At 49.0% G+C, this 19,615-nt stretch overlaps 1 protein-coding gene across 6 annotated transcripts; it reads right to left on the minus strand.

The window, feature by feature from the left end:
• Window positions 1-18: 18 nt before the first annotated feature.
• TMPRSS6 (transmembrane serine protease 6) lies at window positions 19-19,088 on the minus strand. 6 transcript variants are annotated; one of them, XM_062602664.1, is made up of 18 exons: window positions 18,412-19,088; window positions 16,648-16,804; window positions 16,330-16,472; window positions 16,068-16,135; window positions 14,709-14,893; window positions 11,938-11,979; window positions 10,767-10,971; window positions 10,287-10,423; window positions 9,627-9,739; window positions 9,161-9,270; window positions 8,014-8,159; window positions 7,060-7,158; window positions 4,963-5,076; window positions 4,587-4,703; window positions 3,687-3,855; window positions 2,309-2,580; window positions 1,566-1,702; window positions 19-1,067 (listed from the first exon to the last, which is right to left on the minus strand). In XM_062602664.1, the coding sequence occupies exons 2-18, from the start codon at window positions 16,802-16,804 to the stop codon at window positions 909-911; spliced, it is 2,373 nt and encodes a 790-aa protein (XP_062458648.1). In that variant the 5' UTR covers window positions 18,412-19,088; the 3' UTR covers window positions 19-908. The 6 variants fall into 6 exon arrangements, with proteins under 6 accessions (XP_062458648.1, XP_062458649.1, XP_062458653.1 ...); XM_062602665.1 differs by lacking the exon at window positions 18,412-19,088 and adding an exon at window positions 18,311-18,391; XM_062602667.1 differs by lacking the exon at window positions 1,566-1,702 and having other exon boundaries at window positions 935-1,067.
• Between the last annotated feature and the right edge of the window lie 527 nt (window positions 19,089-19,615).

The following is a 19,615-nucleotide window of genomic DNA, read 5'->3' on the forward strand; positions in this document are numbered from 1 at the left end:
AACTAGAGCAAAAAAAACCCCTCGAATTATTTTTATTTCTAATTTCAGAGAGTGGCCCATTGTAAATATACACACACATATATATATCTTTGGTAAAAAAAATCAAACCCATAGCAGTTACTGTTTCAGCACTGAAGCCTTCTCCTTCACTTCCTGGATTCTCTTGAGTTAGGAGATGGAAGCAGTTGAGGCGCCCTCACATTAAATGTATTTAGAAGGACAGAGGGAAGGGGATGGGAGGCTGCTCTGATGGGCATTTCCCTGGGGAAAGCGCAGCAGCAGAGGCTGGGTGCTGCTCCAGCAGGGAGGCAGGACACGTGCCTGGGGGTGTGATGCTGGACTCATGCCTGGGAGTCAGCGAGATGTGAAGAGCTGCCTGGTTGAGCTGAGCAGCACACTGAGCAGCACGCGCAGGCTAAGAAAAGAAGCAATTAGGGAGATGGAAGAGGAGGAGTGATGGGAGGGTAAGGGGGAAGAAGGATGAGCAGCAGGAAGGAAGAGGGAGACAGATTGATTTCACAGTTACTGGAATCTCTAACTACATCAGTCACATTTTTCTTTCAGCAAATGTTCCAGCATAAGATTGCAGCTGGATCACATGGTTCATGGAAAGTTCAACTCCCCTTATTCCATCAACTTGGACTGCTGCTGTGTGTTGTGTCACATGCACAGCCCCCCCCCCCCCCCCTTTTGGATGGATGGCCTAAAAACACCTTGGGATGCTCCCTGGGAAGCACTAAGAGGGAAGAAGGTTTGCCTGGTTTTCTCCACAACTCCCATGGCACCGTCCTGGGTCTGACAACATCCTACATAGAAACTCTCCTTCTCTGAGAGGCAAGTGAGCAAGATCAGGAATGAGTGCAATGTGGGTGTAGGTCTCATGGCGAGAAGGCAGAGATGCACTTTTCTCAACTCATGGTTTGGTTCAACCAGGCCAGCACTTGGGTGATCCTGGTGTAGACTCCATAGTGATTTGGACGTGCGCATCCCATTCCCCAGCTGACCAAACCAGCCAGAAACCACCTGCCACTGGGTTCCTTGCAGGCCAGGGGACCTCCAGAATCACCCTAGAGAAATGGAAAAGAAAATGGGGTAATGGTGATCCATTGTTTCTTGCTGCTCTGTGTGGCATTTCCAAACATATGGAGAGGAAGGAAGCTGGTGGAATTTAACGGGATACCTGGAGGAATGGGAGACAGAGGAATTCCTTGCAATTGATAATAATGAAGGAACACACAGGCTAATGTGCGTGACAAGAGCTACAGAGGCTGAGGGGTAAAAGACTGATGTAAACACATGACCTGGAAGTGTGAGGTAAAGAGTGGAGAATGGGCTGAAATAAGAAAAGGAGAAGTTTAAGTGCAATTGGATCCTGCCTAAGGCAAAGATGGTGGGAAGAAGTGTCCCAAGAACTATTGCTGGACACTTAGATCAGAGGAAATGTTGGGATAGTCACGCATTTTACAGTCTTTTCACCCTTATTTCAGGCTATGGTGTGCATCTGGGAGACTTGGAACACACCCCACCTCCGGTAGTCAACCCTGATCCCACAATTCCTCTGTCACCTGGCAGGCATCTTTGTTGCCCTTGTGGTACCCAGCACACAGCATCCTGGGTGAAATCATGTAGTGATAGGCCTCGCTGCAGATGTCCTGCTGGATGAGCTGCACGTCCACCTTCTGCAGAACATTACTGATGTGCCCTGAGTGGTACAGCACCAAAAATAGTGCAGGTGAGCAGTGGTGGAGCTTACCACCATTTACTGTGATCCTCAGCCCATGCCCATCCCACTGTATGCTGAAAGCTGCCATTTCTATTCTGCTTTTCACTGTCATCACAGTCTAACTTACAGCAGGGCACTGCACTGCTCCCACTGAATTTAATAGTACAGGTGTGGCCGAGGGGATGCAGGTTCGAGGGTCTTTGACATGAGGAAAAGGTTGCTGTAAGCAAATGTCTATATAAACATGGGGTTGGGCTTAAGAGGCTGGGGCTGCTCCCTGCTGTGATCATGGCTGAATAGGCACTACACAGACCCCTAATTCCTGAAGGACCATTCTAGTCTTTGAATTAAAGAACGCATGCTGTCCCCATATAGATTACCACACTGTCATGCTGTCCTCTCTGAATGAGATTTCAAGGTACTCAGTAGGTAGCTTTATCCAACCTGTGACCCAAAATCAAGGGGGGTGAAGGAGGCATAATGCTTTGGGGTAAACAGAAGTCTATCCTGCCTACCTCGCATCTGAACCTATGTTTCTGCCTTGGCTCTGCTACAGCAGGCCACCAGCAAAGACCTTGCACCTACCGCCTTCCTTGAGGGCTCCCCAGCCAGTGATCCAGCAGTGAAGGCCAGGCTCAAAGAAGTGAGAAGGAGCAGGCAAGCAGATGGGCTGGATTAAGGGTGAAATGATAACAGGATGGTCCAGCTGGAGCAGGGCCACATCGTAATCATGGCTGTCCTCCTCGTAGTAAGGGTGGAGGAAGAGGCGGATCACCTTGAAGGACACCTCGGTGTGGCTGGTGGCATTTTGCAAGTATTTCCCCAGGTAAACTGTCCAGATGGAGGCAGAGGCCAGCCTGTGGGATGCAGCAGAGAAGATAACTTGTCACAGGGACAGAGAAGGATGGGCAGAGCCTGGCTATTTCTGTTGCAGTCTTTCGAGGAGTATCTGATATGGATGAACTTGTTCTTCAGAGGGGCCTCTTTTTTATTTGGCTACTGATATGAAGAAACTAGGTGGGACATTTTTTGATGCCTTGGCATGCCTGTACGGTGGGACCAGCTTTGGGCAGGTGCTCATTCACATGGAAAACTTGACATTTGCTTATTTTATTTTCCTTCACAAAGCAGGCTAAAATGTGTATATAGGTTAGGCAAGCAAGTGGGGCTGGTCGTGTGCAAGTCATTGTGATAGGGAAGAGAGGAAGGGCTGAGTGGGTGAAGCAAAGCTGCAAGGAGAAGGAGAGATGGAGAAGGAGAGCAAGCTCTCAGAGGTTTCTAAGAGGGAGTAAAGTGAGAGAAGCAGCTCAGGAGTGAGGGTATTAAAAGGCATGACAGCCCTTTACAGGAACAGGGGTGAAAGCCAGGAACAGCCTAACAAGGTGATACACAGAGAACAGTACAGCTATCTAACAGGGCTGTGCTAGCTCCCCCCCATCTAGCATTGGGACACTCCAAAATGGTCAATTCAGCCTGCATGGGCCACTTGAAAGCCCTGCTCCCAGTGCTGGTGGGCTTCCTTGAAGGGTTGTAGGACACAGGTAGGAGCATGGCAGGAGGAGGGTGAGGTGAGAAGTGCAACTGCAGCACAGCCCCAGGCCTACCAAGGCTGGTGTCACCATACTGAAGGTGACAGCATGGGACCCAAACAGCATCCTCCACAGGTAATGCTATCCTGGACCCATCCTAGCACATGCTGAAGCCTCCATGGTTGTCATAGCATGGGGACAAGCCGGAGCCAAACCAAAGGTAGAACTGTGAAGTGTCTTCCACTACCATTGCCCTCCCAAAGCTGCTCTGTGAATCCAGCACTGCTCCTTTTTCCCTGATGCACACCCAAACACTAGTGTGTGTACCCATACCCCTTTCTCCAGCTGCAAGCCATGATAATCCTCCCATCACATATGGCATGGAAAGCAGTGCAGGCCCTTCTCCCTCCCAGCACCCTCCCCTCTCCGTTTACCTCTCATCCTGGAAGCAGTGCGCGGCTGAAACCACCCAGCGATCAGCAACAAGTGTTCCCCCGCAGATGTGGCGCCCCCGAACTTGCAGGCTGGCCTGCCATGGCCATTCCCCTTCCACGGAATTCTTACCCCCCACGATCCTGCTGAGAGGGGCTTGGAGCCCACAGTCTGAGGAAGAGCAGATGCAGCAGGTACTTCAGGGGAGGAAGGGAACGTGATGTACTGTGCCTGCCCTTCCTTTCTGACTTAAATCCTGCTTATTTGACATTTAATGCCTTGCCTTGCCCAGCAAGCAGATGCTTTATGTACTGTGCAGGACAGGTCTAAGGAGCACTCTGCCCTGCATGTGCCCCCATTGATGCCTGCACAGCCTTAGCCTGGGGATGTCTTTGGGGGCAGCACCATGTCTGTGCTACCTGCTGTGCTGCTGGGGAACCCTCACAGTCATTCCCCTTCACCTCCCACCAAGGCTCTGCATAAAACAAGCAGGGAAATGAAAACAGAAACTCTCTTCCTGCCAGTGACCGTGCAGTCTCAGGTGATTTCCCTGGCTGGAGCCTTGTAGGATGGCATTACTTCACATAAGCCAGCATCGTGGTCCAACAGGCAGCCTGTGGGTAGGACCTGGCATGTGAGGCACGTCTATCTGGCCTGCTGCCTCTGCCTGAAGGAGATGGGGAGCAGCAGTCCAAAGAGGAAAACGCCTGCTCACAGCTCGGCACAGAGATGGCTCCTTGCTGCTTCCACTGCAGGATGGAGAACCGGCACTGTTGCCATGGGGCAGGGGTAGGGAGAAGGTAGTGGAAAAAGGGAGGGTGGGTGCTGATGGTGGTGAGGAAAAGGAGGCTCTGTGGCACCCCAAACCTGCCTGGCACAGGTATGACTGAGCATTTCCTCACCACAGCTCTTCTCATCGGACAGGTCCTTGCAATCTGCAGTGGAGTCACACACAGGGTTGGGTTTCTTCACACAGGTCCCATCCTCACAGCGGTAGGTGAAGGGACTGCAGGGGACCTCTGCAAAGAGAGAGGGCTGCAGGTTGTAGGCGCAGCCTAAAGTCCTTTGGGGGGGGGGAAGGCAACAGAGAGCTTTGGGGAACTCTGTAAATGATGACAGCGGATGTCCTGAGCAAGCTTGGTCAGCTACAGTCAGAGCAAACATAGTGATCAGGTTGGGCACGTTAACCCGCTGCTGGTGCCTTTACCTCACAAGAGGGAAGTACAATACTGACAGTCCTGGGCTGAGCACAGTGGAAGGTATTTGTCCCCTGCCTACCTTCACTGCACTGCTCCTCATCACTCCCGTTGGCACAGTCCACCTGCAGGTTGCAGACCTTGCTGAACTCGATGCAAGAGCTGTCTTCACGGCACTGGAACTTTGCAGGGCACACTGCAAGGGAAGGGAGGGAAGCACCTGGGAATTAGCCATGCAAGAGAAGGTTAGGGTCCTACATCCACCAGTAGGCTCTGCAACCTCTTTCCCCGCCTCATACATAAGGTGTGATTAAGACCAGCTTTGGTATAGTGCAGTTGTGTGGTCTTTGCCTGATCTATGTTGTAGGTATGTCTGCGCCCTGTCTTATATTTTGCTGGTGCTGACTTAACTCTCCTTGAGTTCTTGGCTTGTCCTCAGACCTGCCTCATCACTATGGACTTGCCTTGAAGTCATTAGACTCTTGGTTGACCCCAGGTGGCCCCCACCAGACCTGGTCCACTCGCCTTGCTCAGTTTCTGTATGACTGCATCCTGTATGGTGAGCTCACTGCTCCTCCTGCCTTGCTGTCACCCTCAGCTCATGGGTCACCTTCCCCTGCAGACCGGCTGCTCCCCTCAGTCTCTGGTAGGTGAGTCCTGAACAACAGTTCTCAATGCTCACAAGCTCCAACAGCACGGATGCAGATGGTCTTCAGGTGCCCACTCATCACAGAGTCTGACTTCTGGTTATAGATTTCTATATCAGGAACTTGCCAAGTGTTAGTGTGCATCTCTATTCAACACAAAACATGATGGGCCAGTATCTCCAGGGCATTTTCTTATTGCAATGACTATAATTTCTTCAATAATTAGCATGAGGCTTCCAATGATGAAAGGTGCATGAAGATCTGAGACAACGTAAAGACTGATTTTAAAGACAGGGACATTTCAACACAGACATAGAGTGAGTAAACAGATGCAACAGTGGCAGGAGTGTAAGAAAGGAAGGAAATCGTGATGTTTCTGTTTTCTTTTTCAAATATGAAAGCATGTTTGAAAACATTGAGAAACAAATACATTTTTCTTCAGTCTTGGTCTGAACTTGGAACTGAATGACACAAGAAATGCCTGGGGCCAAGATCCAAGAAAGGATTAGATATTCATAAGGGTGTATATGCATGAGGGAAGCAAGAAAGCCCTGACAGCTAGATGATGGGACAGTGTGTGCTGTCAGCAAGACCACAGACAGTATAAAATCCAACCTCAGTGATCCTGTGAGAGCGCTCAGATTTCCAGCGCTGAATGAAAACTTCAGTGAGAAAGATTTCGCCTTCCTTTCACTTTAGACATTTCTATACTTTCCTCTGAATCTTTCATAATTGACCACTGTCTCCAGTGGTTCGGGGATCTTCCTAGCTGAGAAAAACAGCTGTAGGGGACAGCTAATGAAAACTAAGTGGTGGCAGCAGTGTGATGCACCCCCCCACTTACAACAGGGATGAGAGAATAGATGAATTAGGTGCCATGCATGAGCCTGAATAGCTGTTCCTATGAGAATGGGGCTTTGTGAGATTCCTGGGATGCCGGGGATGGTGTCTGCATCACTACTAACTGCTGTTGGCGTGAAGAACTGATGGCTGATTGAGGACTTAGATGCTCTCAACCTGGGGTGCAATATATGGGTGAGGATCTGTATAGATCTAGTAGCTGAGGGGGGAAAGGGGAGAGAGCAGGGCAGTGAGTGGGCTGGGGGAGATGTGGGCAGGATGGGAGGGCTGGAAGCGGGATGCTGAGTTCTGTGACAGCAGAGGGGGCTGTCAGCCAGGGCTGAGGTTGATTGTCGGGGCTGGGGAAGAGGGGGTGAGAAGGACAAGGTGAGGGACAGCCTCCACTTCTCTCAGGCTGCTTGGAGCACTTAGTGCACGGACACTAGGGATTTCTCCCAGGACGACTGTGCTGTACACAAGAGCAAGAGGTGTTGCTGCTCCTTCCTGAGCAGGCTGAGGCCATACAGCAGTGGGCTGAGGCTTTTAAGGATGCAGAGGTTTAAGCTCCTGGAGGAGAGGTACAAGGGCATACTTAGATTAAATGAATCCTTCCCATCTCTGTCTGCCATTGCAGCAGCAAGGGGCTGTGTCCTGCTGAGAGCAAGGACCATCGGGGAGAAGAAATCACTCACCACAGTTTCTCTCATCCAGCCCATTGGGGCAGTCCTTGATCCCGTCACAGGCTGGGACACACAGACCATTCACAGAACACAGGAACTCCCCGGGACACGCTGTGAAACCGTCAGAGAGTAGTTAGTCCTCAGTGACTGGAAACTTCCTTGAAGCAGAGCGCTGTGGCTTGAAAATGGGGCTGCACATCCCCTGACCACAGGTGTGTCACATCATCTGCTCTGAACAAGGGCAAACAGAGCCATGCTATACATCAGGAGAGGGAGGGCCCCGTCCCTGCTTCCCGGTGTACCAATGGGCAAGAGCCAGGACAGCCACCCTCTTGGGGTGCTGTACCTCTGACTCCTGAATGCTGTGGGAAAGCTGAAACAGGTCCTTTGGGGTTGTTATTGAAACTTGGTTTGTGTCAGACATGTTGCAGGTGTGCATATCCAGGCACTGGTATGTGTTACAGGCACCCTTTAGGAGGGAGATGGAGAAACCTTGGAAAGACAGACTGTGGGCGTGCATTTGCATATATACGTATGTGTATTTGTGTGTGGTTTTATTTGTCTCTCACTTACACAGATTCCAAGGTGAGCGGGAAACAGCTCTCTCTAAGAGCTTTTGTAGCTGACATAAGAGCCACTTCAAGCTGGTCTTTCTCTGAATTCCCAAGGCCAGCCCATGATGTGGGCACTGGAGTGAGGCTGTAGTCAACTCTCTGACCTTGGGTTTTGGCACATGGATGCTCTGCAGCATGAGGCAGGGCCACAATGTGCAGAAACAGCTTTGCACATAAATGCCTCTTCTCTCTGGGAGATGAGTGTGTGCACATTTGTGAGCACGTGCATGAAGTGCTGATGGCATCTAGGTTTCATGGGATGTGCCTGGTGTTTATTGTAACACAAGCCAAGTACACAGGGGGAGCTGGTAGCCACCATCCCACTGAGGAGCAGGCAGGAGCCTGAACTTACGGTCAGATTGGTTGTAAAGGCTGTAAGCTGCCTGTACGCCGGGGCCAGTTAAGGAGATCTGTGAGGTGAAGGTGATGGTGATATCAGCAGAAGATGTGACTGAGATCCGCTCAGCGTAGGCTTGCAGGGTCCGCAGACCACACAACCTGGGGAGCAAACACAAGCAGGGTGCTTCGGGCAGAGAGGAAGAAGACAGCCAAATGGGCTCAGTGGGGCTGGGGTGGGAAGGGGGCCTCACAGGCTGGGTATGGGGAAAATGCCTTCAATTATGGCGTGAGATCCAGAGTCCAGAGCAACCCTGTCTTTGGACATTTCCCACTTTCTGAGCTGAATTCAGACCACAGAAAGCAATTAATTCCTTGCATTTATCTTCCTGAAAAAGCCATGTCGGTGTAACTGTGGTGCTGACAGTTTAAGAGAGGAAGGCAGGGAGAGAAAAAGTGGAAATCCTAAAGCAAGTGAACATTGCTTCTGGGAAAGACACCTGAGAGGAAAAGAAGTTACCCCCACAGGAGTGCAGAGGAAGTTAACGAGACAGGCTGGGGGAAGTTTTGGAGGGAAAAAGAGGCAATTTTGCAGTATGTAGGAGAAAAACAAAAGCCATGGGTCCATCCGTCTCCGAGCCTGCTTTGGGGAGATGGGAGTGCAGCAGCTCTCGGTGGTGGCAGAGCCCCCATCTATGTATGGGTGCTAATTTTGGGAAGTCCTGCAGTGGAAAGCAGCTGCAGTCAAAGCAGGAGGATATGGAGCTAGGCAGAAGGTCTGTACGGAGGTGGGTGGAAGGCAATGGCACACAGATAATATTGCAGAGGTGGTGACAGGCAGATTTGCAAACACAAGTTGATGTGGGAGGACACCAAGGTTACACATGGGAGAAAACTAGAAAGCCTGATGCAAACAGCAAGTCAGAGAAGACAGGCTGGTAACTTGAAGCAATTCTGCAAGAAATGTGCTCACTGGGGAGCCTGTGAATAAGAGAGGCTGAAAAAGAACTAGAAAAGCAAGAGGCACCAGCACGAACAGCGGCCACTGAGTGTGGCGATAGCCTGTCCTTCCTCAGACCTGGTGGCTGAAGTGAGCAGGGAACCTCCAGAGGTTTAATCCCGGTTTAATCCCAGGTGGATTAAACGAGGACCCCAAGACACACCTTCTGTTCTGAATTATCCACTGGCCTTGGGTACAGGGCAGGTCGTGCTTCTGTCTGCTGAGCGAGTAGGCATCAAACCACAAGGTGACCCCATAGTTGAGGGATGGGACCTGCAGGCAAGGGGTCCAGAGCAGGTTGTCGATGGCTCCTGTGAGTGCTGCAGCTCACTCCATAGGACAGAAACGAGCAGGGTAGATGTGAAGGGGAAAGCTGTCAATACGCACATTGCAGGCCAGAAGGGAGCACCCTCTAAACTGGGGCCGTGCCGCAGCCCAGGGTAGCTCTGCCAATATTAGACTCCTTTCCCTTCAGAAACACACATTATGTGGAGGCTAGGCAGCGTGCCACCCTCGGCTTGCTTCTCATGGAGATCTGACTGAGGGCACCAGCTGTACCCCTTATCCCCCTGAATGTGGGCATGGGTTTCAGGGATGGGGTGGATGCTCTTGTGGGAGCTGGCTCTTACCGTCATGTGCCAGGTACACTGCGTGTTGGGTGAGTAGTAACTGGGGTAGTGTGGGGTGCCGATCTTCCCCTGCAGCTCCAGGCTCTCCCGCAGGGTTATGTTCACTTCACAGGCTGTAAATACAGACATTCAAAGCCCTGCTACCTCAGCCTGGGGATGCCATATACTCATCCCACTGTAGGAGAAAAAGGGCTCTAAGGCTTAATGCTAGAGGTGGCTGGGATCTTCCACTTCAGTCCCCCTGCAAGGGGCCATTTCTACCTGGCAAGACTTTTAGCCTCCTTCTCCTGTCCAGAGAGGGTAATGGCGATGTAAATTGCTGCTTTAGATTCATATTGAATTGATATTTATCTGTAAGTGCATGTGGATGTGATGTCCAGGCCACATCTGGTTTGTCCATGCACGAGAACTTGGCCTTCTTGTAACACAATCACTTGGGCTCTGCTTGCCAGACCTTAGGCTGTAAAGACTTGAGCCAGCTGTGAATGTGTGAGTACAGGTGAGGGAATAACATCTAACCTTTTTACTGACCAGTTTTACCCTTGCAATATAGAGTGAGTTTTGACCCTAATGAGGATGGAGCACCTCTAGGAGCTGTGATGCAGGAATTAACCTGTGTCCTTTCTATGTCTATGGCCTCTCTCCTCCAGCCTTCCTCACCTTTGAGGGGCACTGCCTGCGCTGAGAGGATGAAAGGGTCATAGTAGCTGTACATGGCTTTCTTCCACACGATGGACATGACAGGGCCAGATGAAAGGACTTCCACAATGGGCTCCTGCCGGCTGCAGCCATAGATCCTCAGAGGAAAGAGGTAAAAGGTTAGGAGTGAAGCAAGCGACAAACAAGAAGAATGAGAAAGAGACAATAGATGTCTGTGTTATCTGCAGCACATGCCTGCTGTGAGGCACTTGAGTCAAACAACAGGCCAGCAGAGAGACAGCTGGTGCTGTTGTAGTCTCTCAGACTGCATGGCAGGCTCTGTGATATCCCACATCAGTGACTTTGGCTCATCAGCAAGACACAGGTTCTGCATCAAAGAGAATTTCCTCTAATGCAGTCTAACACCTTCCCCTGCTGTGGTGTGTCGCGCCATCCTGCCCGGCTTCCCCACTGTGCTTGCCCTGCTCAGGAGCTACCTACGAGGTGATGAGGTGTTTCTCCAGGGGCCCGGCTGCGTTGTACATAGCCAGGCGGTCCCTGCAGTCCGTCAGAGTCCACTCCAGGTGCAGCTTGATCATGTAGCCCTTGAGGCTATGGAGGTGCCAAAGACAACTGGAGGCCAGGTAGTCAGGGCCCTCCAGCCTTAGGACGTCATCCTCTTGGACATAGCTGTACCTGTAGCAACCTGAATCCAGAGGAAAGACAGAGGGATTGAAACTGCGAGGTGATGTAAGTGGAAGCAAAGCAGGGCTTAGTGGTGGTTGTAACGGAAATTAAGATATGGTATTGTCTCTTGGGAAATCAATGTAAGTGAGCCCTATTTCAGGGTAAGGCTGACTCATCCCAGTGATCTCAGTTTACTTTTACATATGTTGTGATGGCAATGGTCCCTTTTTACTGTTGCCCCAGTTTCTCTCTGTAAAAACTGACCCCTCTTCCTTGGTTAAGCTAGTACTACCGCAGGCTTTAAATATCAGCACAGAGCAGTTATCTTCTACTAGCTCTATTTTGTTCTTCCCCTCTTTCTCCTCTCACCCCCATATTCTCCACTGCTTTACAACCCTCTCACCTGGTTTCCAAGTTTCACCAGGCTTCCATATTAAGATTTTTGAATAGAAGTCAGCTTAAAAATGAGTTTCTAACAGTATATCTGATGCAAGCTCCCAGCCACAGCACTTACAACACTACCTGAAATTAATAAAAGCATCTTCAAACATTGCTAAGGCAACAGACCCCTAAATGACTGACAACACGTCCAGTGCAGAGCCATGCAGGAGAATCCCCACTCAGCAGAATTCCACGGGGCCTGGGATTAGCTCTGTCGTACCAGTACACCATGCAATCTGATGGGATTCATCAGAACTCATTCATTAGGGCAAGACTAAGGTGGCTGCGCTGCAGCTGGGAGCTGGTATCTTTGCACAGTCGTGTGCTACTGTGGCAGAGGTGTCAAGATGCTCAAAGCCACCCAGCATGTAGCTGCTTCACGTAGTTTGGATCTGACCAAGCAGCAGCATTGGTGCTCCCTTGCTACTGTTCTCATCTCCCTTTCCCAGGATTTACAACTCCAGAAGCAAAGAAGCTTTCTGTGCCCTATAAAAATCCCTCCCATAAAATCACAAACTCAAAAGGAAAGGAAAAGATAGCCTACCCAGAGTGGATTTCAGCACTACTATGTCTTTCACACTGGATTCTGTTAGAAAGAAAATATATAAAGGAAGATAAACAAAAAGATAAATCTGGTAGCATCTGAATACTAGCATGGCAGGTGATGACTCCCTTCCTTCCTGTGTAAATGGCTTGCTCACAACTTCAGTATGAGCCATCCTCCAGGTACTTCTCCATCTGCTCTCAGGAACTTGTTTCAGCCATGCCGTTTCAGTCATGCTGTCCCCGTCTCTCTTGAGAAATCTCTCTGGCCTCTGCCCCAAACCCAACAGCCCAAGTCCATACTTTCCAGTCTACCATGGGCTTCTCTACCATTTTTCCTTGCCCATTTTTCTGTGCTGTTCCAGGACCTCTTCCTCTGCCCAGAATCATGGGGAAGCATGGCCTGGGCATTGCTTCAGGGAGCCACCCTACTCCTCCGCCAACCACACCACAGGGAACAACCCCACTTCCCAGAGCCTTCACCATCTTCCCTCCCCTCCCCTCCCCTGCTCTCCTAGTTTAAATAACCCTCACTAAAAATTGTGTGAGTTACTGAGGGTGGGGAAGGAGGTCTCATTTGATGACCACCGGTTGATGAGCTACTTGACATCCTTGCAGAACACACCTCTGGAGAAGGGGGATGCAGAGAAAGCCACCAGCAAGGACTACAAACCAATATGAAACAAAGTCAGAGGGTGGACAACATTTTAAGGAGAGCTGGGCTTTGCTCCAGCCTTCCAGCTGAACTGGGAGCCGCCAGAGATCAGGTGCTACTGAGAATAATTGCCAAAATAAAAGGCACTGTGAGGTCAGTTGGGTGTGAGAATTGCTGTTGGGGTTTTGCCTAGGTCAGGGCTTTGGTCTTTTGTAGTTCCTAAGCAGAGCTTGCAATTCTGTGGGGAGAGCTAAGCAGATTTGTCATAGCAAAAACAGATGTGTTGGAAAAGACGATCCTGCCGGCATAAGGCAGGCTCCTAGAGAAACGCATGTGCTGTAGGGAAGGACATAGACTGAACTGATACTAAGTACTCTTCATCTGAAGGTAATAAGGAGCTCCTATAAGGAGAAGGTAGTCCTGAAACTCTTTGGGAGAAAGGGGAAGGCAGTGTCCTGGGGCGAGTGGAGGTGTTAGTAAAAATGAAACATTGGAAAGGTTCCTGTGCTAGTCAATGGTTTGCAGCTCTGTGTCTTAACATTAAGCAGGTCAGCAAATGAGTCTGTCAGAAAGCAATGAAGTGCTAATGACTTGCTATTAGCTAGCTATTTTTTCACTCCAGTTTTTCAGAGCAAATGAAACCAGAGGTTAAGTCACTGGCTTGAGGTCACCCTGGCCCAGCAGTATAAGAAGTTTCTGGGTTTTGCCTTAGTTGCTAGACTGTGCTTCTGAGAGAGTGGTGGAAAGGACTAGAGAAAGCAGAAGGAGCTGGAGAAGCTACAACTGGTGTGTAAATACCAAAACAGAAAGAAGCGTGGCCTGCTGGAATGAATAAAACAGTGAAACAGATGCAAATAAGATGGAAATGGGAACAGCTTAAAAAATGGCACCATCATTTTTCTTTGTTTATTAGTTACATTATGAAGTGTGTAGAAAGGCAAAATGCTAGATGGGCTGACTTGGAAGCATTTAACGTAATATGATACTTTTCTAAAGAAAGTTAATTTAAATCAGTTGAGCATAAGGTCTGGTATGTTAGAAACAAAAAATAAGTAGAAATAAGTGACTAATGGTAACTGTGACGGACATGCCCTCATGAGATGCTAATGTGTCTCCAGAATAAGATCTTGACATGATGCTCTGGATGAGGGAGTTAAAGTCATTTTGAGGAAATAAAATTTTCTTTGGGGACACCAAAAAAATTGTCCCCAATATAAAACAATTGAGATATGGAGGGAAAAGTTACAGAAAATGAGAGTGGGGTATTTAAAATAAGTTTCACCTTAGAAAAATATGAGATAAAATGTATAGGGAAAAAAAATTGGAAATGAAGAAGAAACTTGGAAATGAGAGTCCCAAGAGGAGAGAAGAAAACCAATGTATTTTAAAACCTGTGAGGTTTGGGGCTTTCTAAGAGAAATCCGATAAAGCTGAGAAGTTAAGTCTCATTAGAAAGACCAAATGCAAATTCCATTGGGTTTGGATGCCTTGAATATAGACACATCCCTAGTCCTTTATTTCACACTTATTTTAAAGAACTTCTGTAAGGGTAGCTTTTTAAAGAGGCTTTGATCTTCACTGTGGGCAAAAAGAAACAATCCTTAATATTATATGTCAAGAAATGAAGTGGCAACAATGCTGTGTCTCGGAGGAAAACAAGTGGTGACTCAGGTATGTTGCCTTTGTTCTTCTCTCAATCAATAGCCTGAAATAATCTCCCAAAGGGAAGCAGGAAACCTAATTGCTTGCTATTTTTGAGCTGAGCTGATCAAAGTCGTGATCTGTGTAAGATCTTACTCCAGAGAAGTCAAAGCTGAGGGGAGAAGAAAAAGTTGCCTAACTGGTCATGGTCAGCTGTATCTCTAATAATCTTTAATCCTTCAAAGGAAGAATGTTTTAGGGTTTTGAGGTTTTTTTAATCAAAGTTCATTTCTCTATCAGGAAGAAACATGTGTAATTCTATCTCCTGATCCTCACTTCTTCCCTATTCTGTTCACATTTCCCTTATCCCCTTCAATAGTGGCCTCTGGCCTGTTCTCCTAGCCTCCTTTTGGCACCTTATAAAATCTTGGAGCATTTCTGACTGCTCAGGCCACAGCTGAGCAGCTGGTACTTACCCAGCAGAACCAGTGAGTCAGGGTTGACCGTGTACTCTGTCTGGTAGGACAGGCTGCCCGAGCTGTTGAAGCTGGTGGAGAGCTCCTGGTGGAGCACTGTGTTTACCCTCTCGGCAGTCATCTCCTGCTGCTGACTCTCAGGGATTTGGAGGGCAAACCAGAAGAAGAAGGTCAGAGCCCCCTCCCTAACAGAGAAATAGCATGTTAAATATCCTTTGTCTTCCTCTTCAGAATCACTGGAGAGGAAAACCCCAGAGATTAAGCCCCTGCTGTTTTTCCACAAATCAGACCTATCAATGTTGACCTTCCAGATCACTGCTGCGATCCAGAGGAACCACTCTGTGGGATGGGAGACCTGCTGCGTCCATGGTGCTAGTTAATGCTCAGTTGTTTGGGGGAGGAAGCCATTTTATGCCATCTGGCTTTAGTGATGACCGTAGGTGGTCAAATTAATGTGATAATTAATCAAGACTCTTCTAATGACTGGTCTCATTTCAGGCAGAAATGACCTTTGGTTACTACTGACCAGGCACTGAAAAGAAGCACTCAAGACTCGATTGTGTCACGTCCCAGTGGTGACAAGTGGATGATTTATGACTCAGTACCTTACCACAAGCCATTAATGCTGGGCAGGCTCAAGCTGCAGGAGACTATGACTGGGAAAGCTCTGTTCAACCAGCTGGCAGAGAAAATTGAGCAAACCTTTGTTCAGTAAAAGGCTAGAGGAAGAATTGAGAGTGAAACTTTGTTTTCCTCAGTTGAAAATGGAGCTTTGCTAAAATTGCAATTTTCCTTAGCTGAAGGACGTTTTCAGGGAAGTAGTTTTCCATGGAAAAAATCAAAAGCAATATATATGTCAGTTCGGAAGTTATTCCTGCTTTCTTGATCTACAAAGCTGCAGTATCACATCTGTCCAATTCCACTGTTACCCTATTCCCACATGGACCGTGCTTCTTGGCTGGAATGCCTTTTCCATGGTGCATTCTGGCCTCTCCCTTCTGGTGCCTAGAATCAGGCCATAAAATGACTTTCTTGAATTAGAAAGTTAATTTCCATCTGGTTAGATTCTGAGAATGCCAAGCCCTTTTTTTTTTTTTTTTTCCCCTCTCTCTAACTTCTGCTTCTCTGAAAAATTCCTCAGTTTTGGCTTTTCATTATGACCTCGGATGAACATAAACATCAAAACATCCCCAGCTCTGTCATGCTGGAATCATTCTGGATCTGGGCTGCCCAGCCTAGCCTACAGCCCATGGTAGGGACTGCAGCAGTTTGTCACGGTCAGATTTTGATGAAACCGGAGTAGAATCGACTGGAAGCTTTCACACACGAACAAGCAAATATGCTGTGGGTGCTACTCACCCAAAGGCATACACTGTGCTCGAGTTGTAATATCGACCCAGCTCTGTGGCACGAATCAGTTCCTTCAGCTGTAATGAGAATGTCGTCTGATAACTATTGTGCAATGTTACAGTGGCAAAGGACCTATGGCCAACCCTATGTTCCATCCCTCTTGCTGTAGAGACCCACCAAGTTTGTCACTTGGATGAGGGTACCTGACCCCTTCCTCCTTCTACGCACTGAACTGCCTCAGGGCCAGTTCTGGTCATGAAATTGGCCTCACCATCTTCTGGAGCTTAGCTGACTCCAACCAGAAGGCTCTGGACTCCACCTGCCCAAGGTCTGGGGAGTACTGGCGATTGAGGACCTGGAGGCTGCCACAGTAATACTGCAGGATAGCCGGTTCCAGGTGCCATGGTCTGTAGTCTGTCAACAGAAGACACTACTGGATTACTCTGCTGATACGTGAGAGAGAGGGGTTTACCCATGTGTATAAGTCTGTAAAGATCACCCAGAGTCACTAACACATTTTGAGGTGGGCATTGCGTTGACTACAGCCCATCCACCTCGTGTGTGGGAACAAAACATGTTGGATTTTTACCTAGGAAATACCAGGTTGCTGCAGCAGCTCCAGCCAGCAGAAGAAAGGTTATCCCAATGGGCACGTAGCGGAGGCAGTCACGTGAGTTAGTCTCACACTTGTCCTTTGAGAAGGAGTTAGCATCTTCCTCTTGTTCCCCAGCCTCCATCAGGGGCATCTAGTGACACAGCATTCCATGGTCAGGATGAGTTTTCTGCTTCCCTTCACATCTGTCTCTAGAGGTGCTCTGCCATTTCTGTGCTCCTCTCTATAGCCCCAAGAGATCTGTGTGCCAGCCATCAAAGACATTGCTCAGCGCAAACGTGAGTAGAACTCCTAATTCCATGGGAGACAGGCTTCCAGGCCATTGTCCTGTCTATGCCTCCTGGTAATTTCTTAATTTTCAAAGGCATTCCCTGGGGTTTGCTTCTGCCAAAACCACAAATGAGTGCAATAATGAATTTCTCCAGAGACACAAGTGTTGTCCTCCCAGGCTGGGAATAGTTTTAAACTGGTATTTTATTGACCTAGAAATCACTACAATAGAAAATCTATGATCTCAGATGCCCGCAGAAGTTGCACAGAACAGCCACAGCCTGGGAGGCAGAAGTTGCACTTTGCCTGCTGTTCCATTTTGCTCTCTGTCTCTAAAAGTATGCAAGCCTTACCATTCCTACCAGACTGTGTTTCCCAGGGCTAAGGCCATGCTAGTTTAGCTAGCGAGGAGAGATAACCTGAGTAACTCAGCCCCCTACCACCCTCTGCTTGTGCCAGGGCACATCTGTCTTCCTTTGCCCCTTGTCTCCCCCAGGATGCTTTTTTGCTTCCTCTCCACCACTCCCCTTCTGACTGCATCAGACTAAATGCCATTGATGAAGGGAGCCACATTGATCTTGGTTGTCTGACCCAAATTCCTTCTCCATTCCTCTGCCATCACTGAGTGCATGGCTGCCCACAAACGCTTTCTGTGTTTCTGTGTCTGCAGAGCAAAGGGGTGTGAGGCATCCAGGTGGGAGGGCACAGAGATTTTGGGAAATGCCTGTGCCCTGTCTACATGTCTGAGAGTCCCCTTTGTGCCCAATGGTGTGTATGAGTGAATGGGATGGACTTGCTGCATATGTGGGAAGAGGTGGTTTGCCTCATGCACGTTTTAGCCTGCATGGGTGATACAAATCATTCCAAAGATAGGGGTGAGTGGGCTCCTGAGTCTCCTTGCTTTTCCCAGTTACAGAGTCCCAAGCCCTCCAGGCTGCCTTGCAACATGAAAACACACTTGCAGAAAGCAAGCATCAGGTAGCTCACTTCAAAACATTAAACCCAGCTTGGTGAACATCAGCACTTGGACAATCAGCCACATATCTACTGCTCTAATACACCCTTCTAGAGAGGCACATGGTACAAACAGGTCCAGCAGAGATTGCCCTCCCTTGCTTCTCATGGGTCAACCCTCTATGCAACCCCTGGGGAGCATCTCTTTGCCAGTGAACAAAGTTGGGCGGTCCAGCAGAGCAAAGGCACTTCTCTGCTATCACAGCATCCCTTCAGAAACAGCAGGCACAAGCAAAGAACCGCAGACAGAGGGGCAGGGGCAGGGGCAGGAAGGCAGGAAGCAGCAGCAGCAGAGTCTCTTTCTTAGAAGGTTTGATGGTAGGCACTGGGGTTTCCCCTGGAGCTGCAGACCTACCTTTGAAGCCTGTTGCCATCTGTGAGGCTTGGCCCACACCCCCTATGCAAGCCAGCTCACACATGCATGGAGAGGGGGGAGAGAGGAGGACATTTATTTACCCAAGCTCAAGGTTGTCTCAGCGATCAATAATGTGGTGCCATATCCCTTCAGCTCGACCTTTGTCCTGTGCTGTCCTGCTGCGATGTGTCAGTGCACCCCGTACAATGGGGTTTTTCTTCTCTGAAATGGAGGTTTCGGAGGCTTGTGCAGGGATAAGATCTGCAGGCTGAGCCTGGAATAAGTCAGGGTAGAAGCACCTCCAGCCGTGCAGAGAACAACCAGGAGGCTGGTGCAGATAGCTTACGTTGTCTTCCTTGGGGGAGAAGGAGCTGCTGAGCAACAGCTGTATTTCTTAGCTACCCTCCTTGGTCCCATTGGAGGGAGAGACAAAGCACAGGGTGTGTGCTCCCCAGCACAGGGATGGAGCAGATGCTGGCTGGCAGGTGTAGATTGCTTGAAGGAGGGAAGATGACAGTAGACAGTGGGTCTGGTTACCACAGTGGTCATGCAGATGAAAGCAAAGCACGGTGTCTCTCAGTCCCAACCTGCCTACGTCTTGTCTTCTTGCTCTTCTTGATGGCCACTCTCCAGACACTGGGTTCCCTGCACTCCGTTGCACAGCCACTCAATCCTCCCTGCAGCAGCTGCTTTCCTCTAGCCCCAGGTCCTTCTCACCTACCTTACATGCACCACCTACTTACAGCCCTGCAGCTCTGTACATGCCCCTTTGTTTTCCAAAAAAAAGGAATACAATCCAGCTAGAGCAGAGTAAATAGAGTTATTCTGTCAATAAATGGGTGGAAGGAATGCACACATGGGCGACTCTCAATCTGGGACTGAGCTCCTTCCAGTGACATTGACCTGTGGCTGAGCTCTTTTGTGCCAGAGCTCATTTAGGCTTATTTGGCAGCTGGGCAGGGATAGCTGCTTTCAGCTCTGCCACTATTTCAGGTTTAGTCCAGGACTGCAAGAAGATCAAAAAGCCATTGCTCTCATTGCCTCACAGTGGGTTCTAGTAAATAAATGTTAAATGTGGATGAAAATCTGCAGGGTTTTTTGAGGAATATGTCAATGTCGTTAGCCCGACTGACTCATTGCTGTACACATGGGAAAATGAGACACGCAACGGCACTACAAGCTGCTTTCAGAACTGCCCAAGAGATTTAAGAGACCAGGTTTCTCTTTAGAAGTTACTTTGATCCGAGATTTCCCCAGATAACTGGGGACTAGCTATGTCTGTAGACATATATATATATATTTGTA

The sequence above is a fragment of the Pezoporus occidentalis genome, unplaced genomic scaffold (genome assembly GCF_034315485.1).
Source record: "Pezoporus occidentalis ecotype Australia unplaced genomic scaffold, CSIRO_AGI_Poc_V1 ctg78, whole genome shotgun sequence".
Lineage (NCBI taxonomy): Eukaryota > Metazoa > Chordata > Aves > Psittaciformes > Psittacidae > Pezoporus > Pezoporus occidentalis.

Coding starts and splice junctions, on each gene's coding strand:
- TMPRSS6 (XM_062602664.1), bottom strand. CDS start 16,804: ATGCCCCTGATGGAGGCTGGGGAACAAGAGGAAGATGCTAACTCCTTC. Junction 8,160..9,160: donor TGGATAATTCAGAACAGAAG/GTGTGTCTTGGG, acceptor TTTGCTCCCCAG/GTTGTGTGGTCTGCGGACCC. Junction 7,159..8,013: donor CCTTTACAACCAATCTGACC/GTAAGTTCAGGC, acceptor ACGGTTTCACAG/CGTGTCCCGGGGAGTTCCTG.